This window comes from Trichosurus vulpecula, chromosome 2, assembly GCF_011100635.1.
Source record: "Trichosurus vulpecula isolate mTriVul1 chromosome 2, mTriVul1.pri, whole genome shotgun sequence".
NCBI classification, from domain to species: domain Eukaryota; kingdom Metazoa; phylum Chordata; class Mammalia; order Diprotodontia; family Phalangeridae; genus Trichosurus; species Trichosurus vulpecula.
This window is the reverse complement of record NC_050574.1, coordinates 53,403,963-53,423,066: the sequence shown is the minus strand read 5'-3', so window position 1 is coordinate 53,423,066 and position 19,104 is coordinate 53,403,963. Positions and strand designations below refer to the sequence as shown.

The 19,104-nt window shown below is 46.8% G+C and overlaps 1 protein-coding gene across 1 annotated transcript; it reads right to left on the bottom strand.

The window, feature by feature from the left end:
• Positions 1-11,651: 11,651 nt before the first annotated feature.
• On the bottom strand, positions 11,652-13,277 carry UBXN10 (UBX domain protein 10). Its single transcript, XM_036746977.1, has one exon. The coding sequence runs from the start codon at positions 13,275-13,277 to the stop codon at positions 12,426-12,428; it is 852 nt and encodes a 283-aa protein (XP_036602872.1). The 3' UTR covers positions 11,652-12,425.
• Positions 13,278-19,104: the final 5,827 nt, after the last annotated feature.

The window sequence follows — 19,104 nt, the reverse complement described above, 5'->3', positions numbered from 1 at the left end:
TAGTTCCTCAATTGTAGCTCATCCAAATTCTTGGCAGGCAAAAAAGCCAAAGAACAGGAGGCCTGCAAAGCATCTCTTCCACTGAGGATCGTGTTCCTAACTTAGGGCAAACGCCTTGTCTTCACTGGGCTTCCATTTCCTCATTTGTAAAATAAGAGGCTAAGTCATCATTCTAAGGCCTCTCCCTGCTCTGACATTCATGTTCTAAGTGTGACATTCTGTGTTCTGAGGGCCCCCCCACGTCTGACATTCTGTGTTCCAAGGGCCCTCCCAGCTCTGACATTCTGCGTTCTGAGGGCCCTCCCAGCTCTGACGTTCTGCGTTCTGAGGGCCCTCCCAGCTCTGACATTCTGTGTTCTGAGGGTCCTCCCAGTTCTGACACTCTGTGTTCTGAGGGCCCTCCCAGGTCTGACATTCTCTGTTCTGAGGGCCCTCCCAGGTCTGACATTCTGTGTCCTAAGGACCCTCCCAGCTCTGACATTTTCTGTTCCGAGGGCCCTCCCGGTTCTGACATCCTATGTTCTAAGGGCCCTCCCAGGTCTGACATTCTGTGTTCTAAGGGCCCTTCCAGCTCTGACATTCTGTGTTCTAAGGGCCCTCCCAGCTCTGACAACCTGTGTTCTAAGGTGCCTCTCAACTCTGACATTTCTGTATTCTAAAAGCCCTCTGATGTTCTGTGTATAATTAAAGATGTGTCCTATTTTAAGAAACTGATATACAAATATGCAAAATTATAAAATAAGGGTAAATATTCATATTAAAGAACATGGGTCTACTCTGTCAGACCACAGCTGTGCCCTGGCCAGGCTACATCTGAAATATTGTGCTCTGTTCCAGGTGTCACATTTAAAAGGGGCAGGATAAACCAGAGACAATGCAAAGAGGAAGACAGCCAGGATGGGCAAGGGCTTGGCCACAGATTAAAGGAACATTAAAGCATAGATTAAAGGAACAGATGTGTTTTGCTTGAAGAAAAAGAGAAGGTGGATGGGAACATTTGAAGGAGGAAGCAGGAGAAAAAGGCCTGATCACTTTCTTAAAATATTTGAAAGGTTGTCAAAGGATTTCTGCTTGGCCCCACAGCACAAAACTAGGAGTGATGGCTTGAAGCTTTAGCCTTGATGTTAAGAAAATCTTCCTGATAGTAAGAGAGGTCCAAAAATGGAATGGGGTGCTAGACGGCTTCAAGCCAAGGTTGACCACCTATTGGCTGTGTTGTGGATCCCTGTTCCCCTCTGAGTTGGCCTAGCTGGCCACTGAGGTCCCTTCTAACTGAGATTCTGCAATTTGGTCAGAGGAGGCACAGTTCCTGTGAACAGTGAACTTCTGTAGTATTTATTTCAAATAAGATTGATTTACACAGTTCAAGAACATGCATTGCAAAAAGCAAAGCACATTTATGCCCATCACAACAAGCATTACCTGGATATAGTTTATGAATACTCTTGCTAGTCTGGGGAAAACGTGCCTCCTGTTGCCTCCAAAATGGAGCACAAAGTATGTGAATTGGCCCCGTGCTTCAGGCATTTCACTACTGCATTTTTGGCAAGACTTTGCAATGCCAAACAGAAGAGATAACCCCCAGCCCACTCTCGGGCTCAGCTCAAAGGCCACGACCTACATGTATGTTGGTGTTCCCTCCCTTGCCCCCAGGAATTATTTTGTAATCACAGAACCGAACTGGAGAGTTGGAGGGGACTTCAGTGACCCCTTATGTTGTTTATATTTCACATGGACTTATCTGAGTATACATTGTTTTCTCTCAACATAATTTAAGCCCAGAGAGCTGGGACTCTTCTGTTTTTATATCTTTGTATCCCCAATGCCTGACACATGGTAGGTGGTTAATACATGCCTTTTGAACTAAATTAAATTGTTGAATCAGTTCTAAGGTTCCAGCGCAATTTAAAAATGCTGCAGTCCTATATAGTCACTTTGGAGGCCTCTCTGACTTCAAGTCCTCCCAGAGCAGGGTTCTATGATGAGTATGCCAGGTGGGCATCCCCTCCTAGGAAGAGGGATGGTCTAAATCTGGAGTCAAGCAAGCCCACCCAGAAGGCCAATCTGGATCGACAACAGGTTTTCTTCTGAGCACTCGAAATCCACCTTGTAAGCTTGGAAGGTTGGTGCTGAATAGAAAAGACTAAATATGGGATGAGTCAGCAGAGGTGAGCATTTATCTGCTCCATTCTGACTCCCCAAAACTTTGGGGTTTTGTGGTTTTCGGGGTGGGGAGTTTGTTGTTGTTGTTGTGGTGGTGGTGGTTGTTGTTGCTGTTTTAACTGGCAGCTGTTTGGACACAGTAGCTCTGACCCATATTGGGCTAAAACGCTTACGTGGTCGTGGGCAAGCACTGCCATGCTCCCCTGTTTTAACCACAGCCTTAATTGTGCAGTCACAGACATTCAGAATGTATCTGGAGCAGTTTGGCAGCAGCCATTACCTGTCATTACCTTTTAATTTAGAAAAACAGGAGGGAGAAGCCCCTCTTTACTAATAAGAGCCTGACATTTCCCTTAAGTACCTATAACCCAGATCTTGTGTGTCATCTGCTTGTCTTTGCACCTTAAACATAGGCCTTTTTCCAAATGCTCTGCTGAAATTAAAGTGGCAGACAATATGTCTGAGTGTATTTTTCTTAATGTACTTTCCTTAATTGTCTTAATGTGCCTGTCTGTCTCTGTCTGCTTTTCTCCTATTTATTTCCCTTTGCCTCCTCTCCTCTTCTTTCTCCTCCTCTCTTCTCTTTCTCTCCTCTTCTTTTCTCTTTGCCTCTCCTCTCCTTTTCTCTCCTCTGTCCAACCCACATGCTGTTTAGAAGCAACCATCTGTGGTTCTCTACCTTGACCTCTCAGGGACCAAGGACAGTGAATCTGGGGAGGATATATAGCTTCATCGGATGTTTTGGCTCCGAACAGTCGCCGCTGGACACTGGATGACGGGGCATGCTGAACAAGAGCCCAGAGTACTTCGAGTGAGTATCAAGAGCATCTCCCCTCTGTGGTCTTTTCCAATGAAAGTGGAATCCCTACCCCAGCCTCAGAGATGATCAATTCCCCAAGCTCCAGAGATTGGCTGCTAGCAGCAGCTCAGCTTTCTCCCTTTTTTTTTGTCTAAATTAAAAGTCACAAAAGTCATCAGAGCACTTAGACATGCCTGACAGGTCACCGTGAAGTGAACAGTTGGAGGTTAGGCCTCACAGCTCCTGGTTCTGGGTTAATTTCTCTGGATCCTGCACTGTTGTTAGCTGTTGTGTTGCTTCAGACCCTTTTGTCAAATGTGCGTGAATGGCCAAGTGTTCCGCAGTAGGGTGAAGTGTGATCAGGACGGTTAGAAGAGAGGAACCTTTCCTGAGGATTTGCCATAAGAAGAGTAAATAACAGTAACACGGCTCCTAATTCTATAGTTCTTTCCACTTTACAGAAAGTTTGTAGAGGCAGCTGCTTATAGTAGCACAAATGGATAGAGCGCTGGGCCTGGAGTCAGGAAGACCTGAGTTCACAGACGTTTACTAGCTGTGTGACCTTGGGCAAGTCACTTAACTTCTGTTTGCCTCAGTTTCCTCAACTGTAACTGGGGATAATAATAATACCTGCCTCCCACAGTTGTGAGGATCAAATGAGACAATATATGTAAAAAGTGCTTATCACAGTGCCTTGGCACATAGTTGTATTTAATAAAACTTCTTCCCTTTCCCCTTCCTTTTCCCTTTCTTCTTCCCTTTTCCCTTCCCTTTCCCTTTCCCTTTCCCCTTCCCCTTCCCCTTCTCTTTCCCCTTCCCTACAAAGTGTTTTTTCCCACAAGACCCCTCCTTGCAAAGTAAATGGAGGGCTCCCCCCATTTACAGGGGAAGGAACTGAAGGCCAGAGGTAAAAATGACTCACCCGAAGGTCATACAACTCATATATATCAGAGCTGGGACCAGACCTCAGGGCTTTGGACCCCAAAGCTGGTGTTCTAGACACTAAGATTCCAAGATCAATGGTTTTGCCACTACCACCAGGTTCTCTTTCATGGAAGTGAACAATACAACTAGCTCTCATTCATATGATGCTTTGTGGTTTATGAAGAGTGTTATCTATACCATTTTACTCTCACGGCAATCCTGTGCCTAGGGAGTACAAGGATTGCTGCCCCCATTTTGTAAATAGGGAGACTGAGGCTTAGAGCAGTGAGTGACTTTCTTGAGGTCATTGAGGTGGCAAGAGCAAGGACAAACACCAGACCTCCCAACTTCAAGTCCAAGATACCAAGATCTTGAGCCATAAGGGACCTTAGGACATCATCTGAGAGGTCAAGTGGTTCTCAAACTTTCTGGTCTCAGGACCTCTTTACACTCAAGAACTTCTGTATATATGGGTCATATTTATCAATATTTCACATATTAGCAATTAAAACATCTTTATATTATTATAAAATATTTTGGACTTCATGACCTCCCTGGAAGGGTCTCACAGGGGTTCCTGAGGAACACTGAGAATCATTGATATAGTCCAAATCTCTCCTTTTTATGAAATAAGAGTCTGAAGGCAAAGAAAGGAAGTGTGTCACCCAAGGTGACACAGCTGGTAACTGGTGCGTCAGAATTCAAATTCAGCACCTCTGACCCCAAATCCAGCTCTGTCTGCATAGCATGCCCCACCCCACCCCACCCCCTTGGCAAGTTCCCTTGCTCTTGCCTACCTTCTCCTCGTCTTTAGCTGGAATGAATTGTCATCATAATTATAATGGCATTATAATTATAACATCATTATACTTATAATGTCATTCTAATTATAAATGTCATTATAACACATGGATGGAGGATGGTATGGCAAATAAGAGTGCTGGACCCGGGGTCAGACCTTACTTCAGACGCCAGGCAAATCACTCGACTCTGCTGAAGCTCAGTGTCCTCATGAGGAAGATGGGGATGATGATGATAATACCCCACGGGGTGGATCACAAAATCATTTGGGGGAGTTGGAAAGGATCTTAGAAGCCAAACATCTAGTCCAACTCCCTCATTCCGCAGATGAGGAAACTGAAGCCCGTAGAGATGGAAAGTCTTACCTAAGGTTGACAGGCAGCATGGCACAGTGGATAGGACTTTAGGCTTGGAGTCAGGAAGACCTGGGTTCAAATTCTACCTTAAACACTTACTATGTGATCCTGAGCAAGTCACTGAACCAATCTGTGCCTCAGTTTCTTCATCTGTAAAATGGGGGAAGCCTCAAATCTATGATCCTCTGATCAGAAAAGTGGCAGCTGGGTAGTGCTGCCTAGTTAGAGGGCAGGACTTTGAGTTAGCAAGACCTGAGTTCAAATCCTGCCTCAGACATCCCCCTAGCTGGAGGACCCTGGGTAAGTTGCTTAACTTCTCTTAGCTTCATTTTCATCACCTATAAAAAGGAGATGAGCACCTATTTCCCAGGCTTGTTGTGAGGACCAAATGAATTAATGTGCGTAAAGCTCTTTACAAACCTTAAAGTGTTATACAAAAGCTGGCTACCATTATTACTATTAAGCAGTATTTGAACCCAGGGCCTCTAACTACAAATCCTTTTTCCTCTATGCTACATTGATTCTTGTAAGGATCAACTGAGCTCATGTAGGTAAAGTGCTTTGCAAAACACTATCTAAATATCAGTTTGGATATGATTATATTAGCTTGATTGCCTTTAATTTCAGGTAAATTGGATATAGGATATTTGGACTTAGTTTATTGGTTATTGTATGATCCTAGACAAGTCACTTAACCTCTCTCTGCCTCAGTTTCCTAATCTATAAACTGGAGGCAGGGGAGAGAAACCTAATGATTCCCCTGTGGTTTTCCCCTACCAGAACTACCCTTGTACTCAGTTCTCAACTGATTACAGTGTATGAATATACAGATGGCACCTTTTAAACTGATCATTAACCTTCAGAGAGTGAATTTGTTCTACTTGCTTCCTTTAAAAAAAGAAAGTGCCCCCAAAGTGCTCATTGGATTAATTTCTGCTAATGACCAGATGGCAGTGTATCATTTTGTAGGGATATCCTTGGTCCATAAAAGTGATCGGAGACAGAAGACCAAGGGTTTGAGCTGAGAGATGATCAAACCACGATGGTGAATTAGGACTGTTTTTAGGTTCTCCTTGTTTTCATTAAAGTTGATGGTGTCTGTGATTCCCTAGTCCCCATGTAGATAAATCATTGATCCAAAGACTTTCATCTATTTCCCTCTTGTGAATTCCAAAAGTTATGTTTTTGCTGGATGATTCTCTTGTTTCCTTAACTTATTTTCAGGCAGAGATATTGCACTGAAAGAGAACAATATCGCAGACTCTAGAATTGTACTACTTGGAGGGACCTTTGCATCTTGAGGTTCACAGCATCAGCTGGAAGGACTCTTAGAACATAGACTGTCAGAGCTGGAACAGATCTTAGAACATAGATGATCAGCGTGCTGGAACCAGTTCCAACTGGCTACTGAGAATCAATTGCCAAATTTTGAGTGTTACCATTTACATCTCAGAAATTAATGAGAAAACCCTACAAATGGTGGCAGGGCGGGGGGAGGGGCTTAATTTATTTTTTTGTTGGTTGCCTACATTTAGGAAAGTGATAGAGACAATGTAAATAAGGTAGATTAAAATGAAAAGTGAGTCATGGGTAAATTCCATCCCCACCCCCAAAGTCAGTTACCAAAATTTACCAGCACACCCTGCTAACATTCAGTGTTAGAGTTGGGAAGGAACCTTTGAACACAGAATGTCAGAGCAGAAAAACGTCTTAGATTATGGATTGTCAGAGGTGGGAGGGACTTTAGAACACAGAATGTTCAAATTAGAGGGAACCTTTGAGATCATCTCCTTCAAATCTTTCATTTTAGAAATAAGGAAATTATTGGTCTGAATATAGGTCATACCACTAAAATGAGATCTCTTTTAAAGGAGAAAAATACAGATTGTCATTTAAAAAAATAACTTTGACTTTAGACCACGTTCACTTTTCATACAAACCAAGGTATGTTGGTACCATCTCAAAAGGGATATTCCTTTCTGACTGAGTCCCTAAGTGGCTTTTAACACAGCTGCAAAGAACAACACATTTATGGTGAACTGGAAAGGGGACCAGATTTGGAAGCAGAGGAACTGAGTTCCAGTGGCAATTCTGTTGTGTGACTTTGGCCAAGGCACTTCCTCTTTCTGGGACTCAGTTTCCCTCTCTGTAAAATTAAAGTGGTTGTATTTTATAATCCCTAAGATCTAGATGAGGATCTGAGGTGCTTGGTGGGAGGAGGGAAGAGGATTTGGAACATTTATTAAGTACCTACTATGTGCCAGGCACTGTGCTAGGCACTTCCCAAATATCTCATTTAATCTTCATAATCCTAGGAGGTAGGTGCTATTACTACCCCCATTTTATAGATGTGGAAACTGAGGCTGAGAGAAATTCAGTGGCTTGCCTGCCCAGAGTCACTCAGCTAGTATCTGAGGATAGATGTGAATTCGGATCTTCCTGACTCCAGGCTCAGTATCCTATACCTTGGGCCATCAAACTGCCATGGGTCAGAATCCCATGATCTCCCCAGTTGGTAAAGAAAATGGAACCGTATGCAATCAGGTGAGGAAAAGTGATGTCTAAATTAACCAGAAAGTAAAGCACCTAATTTTCTTAGGGCTGGATGGTCCTCTCATTTTGGCAGGTTTTTTTTTTTCCTCCCCCTGCCCCTCCACCCCAAAAACCCAAAAGATTCTTCTATTATGCCTGGCTTATTTCTACCCACAATGAAATAAACACTTCCCTGAAATTCCATGGCAGGGATGGGAATTGATGGAGTTTTGGGGCAGGGGACAGGCGAGGAATTATCATTTGATTGGGATCATCCTATGTAGAGGTCTAACCACGGGGTTTTAGCCATATAAGCCTGGGCAAATCATTTCATCTCTGAGCCTCAACTCAATGATCTCTAAAATGAGGAGAACAGTCCCTGAACCACCTAACCCTTAGGTTTGTTGTGGGGATGGTGGAAGTCATTATTATTGTCTACTAGACCCTCAAAATCATAGGCTGTGGGAGTATGCAGATTTTAAGAGCATAGGAAGACATACCCTCGCCTCTTACAACAGAGGAATTTCTTTGGAAAACATGCAAATTGAGGTTTTTTGCCATGTTAGGCACCATTTTGTTGGAAGATAGGAAAATGTACCTGGTGAATTAGAGGAAATGTTGCCTCTCCCACCCCCTTTATTTCAGTTTGTATGAAACTGCTTAAACGGAATTTTCATATTCTGGGGTACCTGTCTGCAGCGTCTGGAAACCCTGTTAGAGATGGCAGACAAGCAAACAATGGGGCTGAATGGGCCAGGTCTGATTTCTGGGGCAGAGCAGTGAATGACCCATTCCTGGCCTCACGGTGTGGCTCCTCTAGGGCTTTCAACTGGAACAGAATCAAAGCACACCGAGTGAACGTTCGTTCAGCAGCCTGGCTTTCAGATGTGCCCCTGTTTCCTCTTAGGGCAACTATCACAGCTCCCACCCATGTTCAAAGGGAGGGCTCCAGACCAGGAAGAGTACAAAGGGGACTGGGTGTTATTGGCCGAGTCCCCGGAAGCTTTGAATTGGGGAGGGTGGGGACAAGGAATGTGCCGAAATTACCCACCATCTGCTCACGAGAAATTTTTTGGATACTAAATGATGAGTCACTTCTGTGCCCTGCTGTTCCTTCTGCTGCTGGTACTCGGCTGCTTCCTGTTACACTTCATCTGAGTGTGCATGGGGATGACAGGCCACCAAGTCATATGCTGTCTTTTATCATAGCTGATATATGGTCTTCACTGACACATCCCTAGAGGGTGACTTCCCCTTTCTCAGCCATGGGGAGGTGGGGAGGATGGGATGATCCTGGGAAGGGCAAGTCGCCATACTGGCTCACGAAAGGGTTCACATCCAAACTATGTCATGTGAGCCCAAGGTTCACATTTAGCTGGGTGACCTTGATCAAGTTCTCCAGTCAACCTCCATTTAGTCAGCAAGGGAGACTGGCCTCACTTGTACTGCTGACTTCAGGGCCTAGTTGTGAGGACTGAGTGAAATGTGGGTATAACATTCTGTAAACTCTGAGATGCTACACGCTAGCTGTGGCTGTCACGTCCCAACTTTCATTCTCCTGTCCTTTATATACACAGGTGAAGTTCCTGGTCTCCACCATCAGCAGAGCACGTTATTTTTCCAGTCGTTGTGTTATCATTGCGGACCCATCCACACATTCTTGCCCACTTCTAAAGTCACCAACAGCATGGTGAGGGAGGAACCAGAAGGAATGGACTGGGAGGCCAGAGGGAGCAAGGCCTAATTCCTTATCTCTGCCTCCCAGGAAAGAACTGGAAACTCCCTCGGATGGTAAATGGCACCAAGGGCACCCTCAGATGAGGGGAGCAGCTCATCCCAGCCTCCCCGGGGTAGTTTTCTAGTCTAAATATTTGTACTGAGTACCAAGCTCTATCGTTTCTACCCACATGAAAGATGCTTGCTCTGGCACCTGAGTTTGAATCCTGGCTCTGATACTGAATGGGAATGGTCCTTCCCCTACCTCAAGCTCAAAAAGATGTTGTGAAGAAGGATGCTTTGTAAACTAGAGAGTGTTGTAGACACTAGTCCATCTAGCAGGAGCAACACACAGCCAACTTTCCTGGTCTGCCTGGCACACAGTGTTTGGTGACCTGCTGTCTATTCTCCCTGTGGTTCTGACCTTGTTACCACTGAGCTCTGGGAAGGTTAAGGACTTGGTGGTCCAAGGACAAGGGGGTTGTCTATTCCATACAACTAGTAAAATCCTACCTGCTGAGTTGGATACGGCCTGCCCTGGTCGACCATGGATTGAGAACCACAAGGGACCTTAGAGATCAGCTCATCTAGACCCTCTCACTTTTTGGCAGAAGGGCAAAGTGACTTCACCAAGGTTACTCAGCTAATAAGCAGAAGAAAGCAGAGTCTCAAACCAGTCCTCTGACTTCACAGTCAGTGTAAGTACTTAGAATGATGGAGGAAGACTAGCAGAAACTTTTTAATCCCAAAAAGCCTTTTCCATCTGCTTTGAAAAGCACATCCTAGAGCCCAGAGTGGGGAGGGGAAGGTGGAGAGGGGTCCTCTAAATAGACTGGCATCCAGCACATCTGCAAACAAGGGACTATCACTAGATGGGGGCCCCAGCCCATGTCAAACCCATCTCGGAGCAGCTGGGGTCACAGGAGCCCCTGGTGCCTGACAGTGTGTGGCACATCGCCTTAGGCTAACTCACAACATGTTCTCCATTCCCTCCAGTTGGCACAGGAAATTCGATTGTGAGTAATATCGCCTTTTATTTAAAAATTTTTAAAAAAAGTTTATTGAAATGGTTCCAATATAACTTTACATACACATCTCCAGCATGCCTGGGAAAGGGCTGTCTGAGTTCCGTCTCTTCCACCTCTTTCATCAGCCCAAGATGATGTTGCCAAGTGGCCTTGGTGACAGATGACAGCCTGGTGCTGTGGAAGAGTCTCCATTTTCCCTCAAGTCTGCTGGAGCTTTCTTGCCTGGAGGAAACACTACGTACCAGGTGGGTGGGACTTTGTTCTTACCACTGAGTAGGTGTGATGGGAGCCTGATAGGCAGCTATTCTCCAGCAGAAGGATGTGTCTGATTCCTTGGTGAGTCAAGAAAGGCCTAGTCTCTGGAAACAGAGTGAGGGGCTGCCAGCATTACTTAGGTCATGCCTTCCCAGTGAGATATTAGAAGAGAAGGCCCAAGTGTGTAGGCCTGGATAAGGTCCATTAGGCTCAAGCCCACATTTCATCTGATAGAGCAGCTCACCAGGCCAGGACCAGGTTAAGAACTGTCCCTCACATTAAATAAGCTGGAACTGTCCTGCGAAACCTTTGGAAATAGTTTGTTCTGGTACAGACTGCTACCCTGCAGTCCAGCTTTCAGAAGAAAAGTCCGAGCTTTACTTGGAGTGCGTGGGTGCGGCTAAGGAGAAGAAAAGTTATCTTCCATATCAAACAGCTTAGCTAATTATAAGCCTCTATCACTTTACCGGGGAGTAAAATTTTCAACTCCATCCCTTATCTGTGTGCAAAATGCAGTACGTGCCCCGAGGTAGCAGGTAGTGGCACCTGTGGGCTACTAGGCTTTCTTGTGGTTGAGCCCCTGACCTCTTCAACAGAGTCACATGCTGGTGAGTACTGAGGCTAACTGGGAAGGGGGTAGAGGGGAAAGAAACTCTCCCCTTTCCTTGTTTTGGAGTGGCTGATCAAGTGGCTAGCTCTCTGTGTGGGAACATGACAGCTGGGACCTCTGCAGCTCCTCTCCCAACACTCCCTCCCAGTGGAGGTTTGGCCATAAACAGGGTCCAAATAACTGGTGGGGTTTTAAGGAAAGTTATAATACAAAAGGGCTTTGGCAAACTGTATTCATCACTTTGTTTGGGTAGTTATGAAAACAAAACACCCTCCTCCAGTCTCAAATCCTACTAGAGTTGAGAGAGTGAATGCCCTTCTGCCCATCCAGATGTCTAGATACCAGTTTTTAGCACATGCACAATGGCTTAACATCCCCGTTCTTTGGGAAAAGAGAGAACTGAACAGAGCTGTCCCAAGAGGCATCCTGCTTAAATGGAAATACTGGTCTGGTGGGACCATAAAGGCTGTGAGTGAGCCCTGCCTAGTGGGTTAGAGGCCATGACCACGAGATAGGGAGCCAGTTCACTCCCATTCCTTTGAAAGTAGGTACTAGACAAAAGCAATGGGAATGAAGAGGAGGCACTGTGCATCACGGCAAATGAACCTGCTAGCTTCTAAAATGAGCCCTGCCTCCAAAAAGCAGGGGTCCAAACCTGGGTATTCTCAATGAAAAACCAGCTTGCTTTGGGTCTCGGGAGTTATTTTTAGAAGTGTGTGAGTACTTGGGATGCTAGGTCAAAGGAGAAGGGCAAATCCTCTCTCCGACTACCTACCGTAGTAATAAGTAGGATTCCCCTAGGTAATGCCCCAACCCAGCCTCCTAGGCCTAGACTCAAATCCCCTGGAAAGGAAGAATTCCCACAGCCAAATCCAGAGAGGTGAGGCAGGCTTCGAATTGGTGCAATCCACTACAAAGACCACTACTCCCAAGAGGACTGCCCCTGGAGATGGGGGCAGGGGAGCACAGGAGAGAACAAGACCTGGGAGCGGCTGTTTCACAAACAGCTGTGTTAACTTGCCTGCTCACCTCTGAGATGGAGGGAAGACTGAAAGAATTGGAAAGATGTCTTACAGCACACTCAATTTATATACACATCTTACTGCTTCAAAAGGAGGCTCTCTAGAGACAGAAGTGCTGAGAACCACAGACCCCTCCAGGCCCAGTTACTTCTGGGGATCTCCATGGCCTCAAGTCCATAGTGCTCAGAGGAGCAAGAGCCCAGCAAACCACACAGGGGCTCAGGGCTGGCCCTCCCGCTTTTCCTGTAAGATGCCCAGCACAGACTTGTGAGGAATCCTGCACTCTTCCAGGGACTTACTGAGGTCAGAGAAGCTCCTCCTAGGAACCTCCATGGTTTCGATGCTACAGTGATGATACGTTGTCAGGTTCTTTTGTTCGGCCACAGCAACGACTGTCTGGAGGTTGTCAGTTGGCCTGAAATGACGGACAAACCTTTGCCCTGAAGGAGACCGGACAGCCAGGAGCAGCCTGGGCTCTCCATCGGATGGCTCCTCCAGGTTCCCTGCCTGGGACAAGCTCTGCTCTTTGGTTCTACTGCAGGGCTTGCCCTCCAGGGGAGGGGCAGGGACCCGCAAACACCCCTCCCTTGACTTCCTGCTGTGGGCCTCCTCCCGGCAAAGGGCCTTGAGCTCCTGCAAGCTGCCCAGTTTGAGAGTGCTGGCCTGTTTGGCCACTGTATCCACAGGCCCCTCTTCCAAGTTCTTTCTGTTAATGGAAGGCAGCACCCGGTACTTGTTGAGAGAGGAGGAGGACCCTACAGGGACCTGGTGGAGCAGCTCAGGGATCTCATCAGGAGCTCCCTGATTGGGGGGTTTGGGAGCAGAGCCCACTGGCTTCTGGCTGCCCGGCACTTCACAGGGAACTGCAGGAGCTGGGGAAAGCGGCTTGCGGTAAGAGGAGGCCTCAGAACTATGAGAGTAGTTCAGATTTGTTCGTGTGCGTCCCTTGGCAGACTTGGGCCTTGTGACGTGCATGCTGACAGGGCTTGGCTGCCAAATGAAAGCTGCTTCTGGGTCCAGAGCAGGGCTGCATTCAGATGGGGCTATTTTCAGAGGTGCTTCCGTGGCCATTGCTTCTCAAGGCACCTGTGAAGCAGGACAGATAAGAAACAAGTCATGGGTCAGGGCTCCCAGGATCCTGTGGGAGCAGAGCCTGGAACAGGGGTGGGAAACTTGCATCCTCAAGGCCACATGTGGCCCTCTAGGTCCTCAAGTGCACCCTTTTGACCTAATCCAAACTTCACAGAACAAATCCAGTCCCTCAGAGCCTAGAGCAATCCCCCCAGTTTATAGAAGAACCAGAGATCCATAAGGAAAAAGGGACTTGCCAAGATCAAGCAGCAGGGATCAGATTGAAATGCAAATCGTCTGTCCCCAAATCCTGTGGCATTTCCACTCAGCCACAGCAGCAGATTTGAGTCCGATGACCCACATTTGAGGACCATCTCTCCCCTTCTGTTGGCCTCAGGCTCCTTTTCTGTAAGATGAGGGGACTGGCCTTAAATGACCTCTCAGGTCCTCTCCCAGCTCTAGAGGATTCTATGATTCTGGCCAGTGTCATTCCCGCTCCAAGTCCCCTGAGCATGGGTGCTCTTCATGGGCCCTGTTGGCTGAGGCTGCTGGTGTTCTGGGGCTGGGAGCCTGTCTTTTCTGGCTTAGAGGATGGGAAGACCTACAGCATCCCACAGACACACTGGCTCTACAGCACCCCCAGCCACTGCATTTTTTCAAATGGGAGACATAGCCATTTGAACACCTGTTGGGTTGTTGGTCAAGGAAGCAGGGCTCACTTTGTCTCCGATGGCTGAGGACAGTGAGGACAGTTTTAGTGTTCAGCTTTCTTTTCCCTCAGTAAATCCACAGGATACATATAGTGACCGGCCCCTAGAGCCCAGAGCTCTGTTCAGTGGTTAGGCCCAACCTCCAAGTGACACATCCGTCCACTCCTCCTTCCTCCAGCCCCCTCCCTCAATCTTTCCTCTCTGATATTCCTCATTCTACACCAACCCTTGCCAAGTCCACCCACACTCCCACTCTTGTATTTTTCCTTCCCTCCCTCCTCCCTCTGCACCTTTTCCAGGTGGTTCTAACATCTCTGCACCCCCAGTTCCTCAGCATGTCCCAACTATCACCTTATGCCCATGGTGCCTCGCTCTGGGGAGTTCAAGAGGGCTTTCTAGCAGAATGAATAGCCCTCTTTTACCTGAAAGAGATATTGGTCAGGAGACCAGGAGTGACTCTAGGAATTTAAAGTTTAGCTCTCAGAGGGCTGAGGTCACTAACTAATTTGCTCACTGAGGGCAACCTGGCCAGCCCAAGAATTGCCAAGTCATCTTACCTCTGTCCTTTTATACTTTCTCTTTGAAATTAGGGAGAAGGGGAGACTACATGGCATCTGATATTTCATTCCAAGGTTCTGTCTCATTCTAACCTTCAATGACTGATTTCTATCAGCACCTGGATCTCCTCCATTATTTCCACTCCCTTGGGTCAGGACCCAGTGATCTTGACTGGGTAGCATCCCCGCAGCCTTGCTCCTTCCCAAATTCCTCAGAGCTTTTCCTGCCTGCCTTTGTTTCCTGCTCCCCCACCCCATCCCAGAAGCCTAAGAGTGGCTGAAACTTCCCTTGCCTCAGTCTCCCTTCCTCACTCCCATTCAAAAGACTTTCCTCAGGAGCCCAGCCTCCCACTCCCACCATCACCACCAATAATAATTGACCTGTTTTAAGGTAAGATCTCAAATCCATACTACAGGCAGCCAAGTGGCAAAGTGAGCAGAGTTAAGTTGCACAGAATGCCCAGTTAAAGTCAGCAGAGTGAATATGGAATCAGGAAGACCTGAGCTCAAAACCAATCTCAGACACTAACCAGTGGTGTTGTGACTGGGCAAGCCACTTCATCTTTGTTGCCTCAGTTTCCTCATCTGTAAAATGGGGATAACTCATAGCACCTCCCCTCGGGGTGGCTGTGAGGACCAAATGAGATAATTATAAAGTGCTTCACAAAGAGCTATGTAGGTGTTAACTATTAGAATATAGCTATTTAAGGCTGGTTTACAAAGCACTTGGCTTAGAACAACCCTGTGGGATATCTGAGGAGCTTAATCAAGCCTATTGACTAAATAATTGAGGTTAAGAGACGGGCGGGGATTTCCTGAGGTTACACAGCTCGAGAGTCAGCAGGCAAGCAGAGAACTCTTCCAAGTCCCCCTTGCTGTCTCAGGGTGTCTCTCTTCTCATACAATCCCCCAATCAGAAGGTCCCTCTGAGGTTGCTGCTTCGAACTCCAATCTCACATATGAATCCCCTCCACCAAAGCCTCAGTATCATTCCAGTGACTTTTAGGAACCTAAGAATGCCCCTCATTCCACTTTGTGGAGAGCAGGAATCGATTGGCCTAACTTTCTCTACTGCTCTGAGGTCTGTTCTCCGGGCCAAGAACAAGTCTTTCCCCACTTCCAAGTAACATTGTCAGGGATTTGAAGACACAGATGATGACAGCCGCCCTGAATATCACTTCCTCCTAACTTTTACTCCTTTGGCCAATCCCCTTACCACCCCCGATGCCTTTTTGTCCAGGGGCACTGTGGCCTGTTGTTACTTTTCCTAAATATGGCATCAGCCAAGAGATAAACACAGTTCTTTAAATATGTTTGACCTGGGCAGCGGCCTGTGTGAGGAACAGAATCTGGTTCTGCTCACTTTCTCAAGTCACTGGCTAACGAACCCGAGTGTGTTGTCTCTGGGCTACCAGAGGGCTGGGGTTTAAGCTGAAGCCTGTGTGTCAGTAACGTGCACCAAGCTCTTCTGGAAAGGCTGCCCCTCTCCCCCCGCCCCCCCATCCAAAGTCTCTAATACACGTCCCTGCTAAAAGTGTTCTCCAGCAGAGGAAACTGTGGGCCCACCTTGGTCCACTTTAGCTTTACAAAGAGCTTTCCATATGTAGTGCAATGGAAAAAACCACACCTGGACCGACCGGGGAAAAGGTCTGGTAATAGGAAGCAAACACCAGCCCTTGTAACATTCCTCTACATGTCATTGGCCGGGGGGGCGGGGCACTTAACTCTCTGGGCCTCAGGTTCCTCATCTCTGAGATGAATAATACCAGGGAGCTGTGAAACCTAAAACACAACACAGGTGCTTATTATCGTAACCTCATCGGATTGTCACAACTCTTGTAAGCAGGATAAGGTAAGTATTATGATGCCTATTTTACAGACGAGGAAAGTAAGGCTGGGATCTCTGAAATGACTCAGCTAACTAAGCTTGAAAAGCTGGCGAACACCCAAGCCGAGACTCGAACCCATCCCCGACTCCTAATCCTGAGGAGGCTGCTTCTTCATTTTGGAATTCTGGACAAGGCCACTTCCTGTTATAAAGAGTCCCTCTGGATTGACTGCCGTCTGCTCAGATTTACTCCCACCTTCGCCTTTCACACACCATCCGGCTACAGGGGGGAAGGGAGCACCTCCATGCGCAATGCCCTGGCTTTGGAGCAGCCTGCTCTGGACCTCTCACGTTCACTAACTCGACCTTTCACACAGTCAACCACAAGTGTTTTTTTGGGTTTGGTTTTGTTTTTGCCTCTAACTTTTGGTTTGCCAGAGCGCTCCCATCTGAGTTTCAGAGCTTCCCACTCTAACTCAGTGTGGATTTGGAGGGTCAGGGCTGTTGTGCAGCTGTGTTAAATATAAGCTCTGTAACTGGGGAGGCTGACAGTTTTTTGGTTTTTTCTGTCATGGCTATTAATTTGCTGCAGCTCCTGCTGGATGATCAGAGGCTCGGCTCAGAACTCCCACTCCTGCCGCACCGAGGTTTCACTGTCAAGGAGTTTGGTAACTTAGAAACCTCTTCGTTAATAACTTTGACAAGGAAAAGTCATGCATACCCACATCTCTCCCCTGGAATATTTTTAACAGTGAGATTTGAATATGTACGTGCCTGTACTTTTCATACCTTTTCGGTGTTCTGTAATTAGCTTTGTTCAGGGGGTGTCTTATTCAAGACACCCTGGTCATAAGATAACATGACAGAGAGCCCCCTCAGAGCCAAAGCCCCATTATGACTAAGCCTGAAGCCCACTCACAGTTATTTAGAGACTAACACCTCCTTCAGGTAAAGCAGCTTCAGCTAACCTTCTTTCATAATCTCCTGCCGCCTCCTGCTTTCAGCGACCATCTGCTACTCGGAGGGAACACCAACTTTCCATGGCATCCATCAGATTGGGGAGAGGTAGGAAACCAGGTGTTTCAGGATCCAAGCCAGGCATTTTTTTTGCACTCACACCTTGGCTCTCCAAGCCTCCACTGCTGTTGGGTTTCTTTTTTTGTTTGATTTTTTTTTCATTGCTTGGGCAAAGGAAGGCGTCTGTAGCCACTGTTTATTATTCCTGCCCAACTCATTTCACAACATCAAGGCCTGGCAGGCTTTCAACACCCAGCCATTCTACAAGATCTAGGCGTGGGCATCCATCAAGCTGCCACTGAATCGGCAAGTGGCCTGTTTACTTAAACACCATAGCTGTACAATAGAGGCTCGCCAGCCATCGGCACACAAACACTGGTGCCTGTTTCCAAGGAGTTATTAAAAGGGCAGTTATGTACTTCTTGAGATTCAAAAGATTTCCCAGAACAGATGGAGGGAAGATAGATGGGATGAATTTTTTTAAATGCCTTTCGAGAAGCCCCTCCAGTTGGAAAGGACTTTTGATTCCCTTTGCTCCAACTGCCTCCTTTTACAGATATGTCGAGATGGGTCCCACAGCTGAGAAGAGACAAGGCTGAGACTAAAGCCCTGGTCCTTTAACTCCCAATCCAGTGCTCTCACCAATTGATGCGCCCCAAATTAATACATTCCATTCACAGTCCACTTCACCCCGGGGTCAAGGCATAAAACACAAACATAGCCACACACTGTTGGGAGGGCCTGAGGAGGCTGCGCTCTAAGTTGGACTCTTTCAGCGTTCTGGATCAGCTCACAGATCGGAAGGCTCACCGGGCTACTATTGGGCAGAACCAACAGAGAGAGGGCAGTTGGCCTGAGAACCCAAACACTGCGGTTCTTTTCCCAGTTTAATTCTATCACACCTTGTGACAAGGCTGCTTTGTCCTATGGGAATCTTGCCCATTTTAAAAGGGATCTGGAGAAATCAGATCACTTCACCAAAAGAATCAAGGATGGAAAAAGGGGGGTTGGGAAAATTCTCTCTGCAAAAGAGTAGGCTAAGGGGGCTGTTTAGCTAACTGGAATACAAAAGGAAACCTTGATCTGCTGTCTTTCACAGGAGTTGGCCCAGGAGAAAAGGGACTTAAACAGCAGTAAGAGAGATGTAGGTCAGATAGAAGGGGGAACGGAGATGCACAGAACGTTGGAGTGGGAAGGGAGCTTAAAACAAAAAGTTAGAGCTAGATAGGAACAGAGATAATTGAATTCAACCCCCTCACTTTACAGAGGAAGAAACAGAAGCCCAAGGGACTAGTTAAGTCAGTTAGAATAGCTAAGAATAAGAACCTAGGTCAACCCCCAGCCCAGGGCTCTTTCCCAAGTAACTAAGTACTTCCTCTGAACGTGAGAATTGTTCAACACATCAGTAATCCTAAACTTTGGGGTGGCCCATTTAACATTCAAAAGCATCAGCTTCAATCTGAAAAGGAACTGGGAATGGTAACATTCACTCGCTCTGATGAGATGTTTTGAAATCCTGGCTGAACTCAGAAGCCTCATGGGTCCTGCTCAGCAAAAGCCCTAGATCAAATCTGTCAGAGGACCAGAACCCAAATCCAAGCCGTGCCACTTAGTACTTGTGTGAGGTTGGGCAGCGCATGCCTTTCTCTAGGACTCAGTTTCCTCCTTTGTAAGATAATGGGGGGGAGGGGCGCTGAAGTACCTGTTTTCTAAAA

Excerpts from the sequence above, each read along its gene's own strand:
- UBXN10 (XM_036746977.1), bottom strand. The coding sequence starts at position 13,277 with ATGGCCACGGAAGCACCTCTGAAAATAGCCCCATCTGAATGCAGCCCT.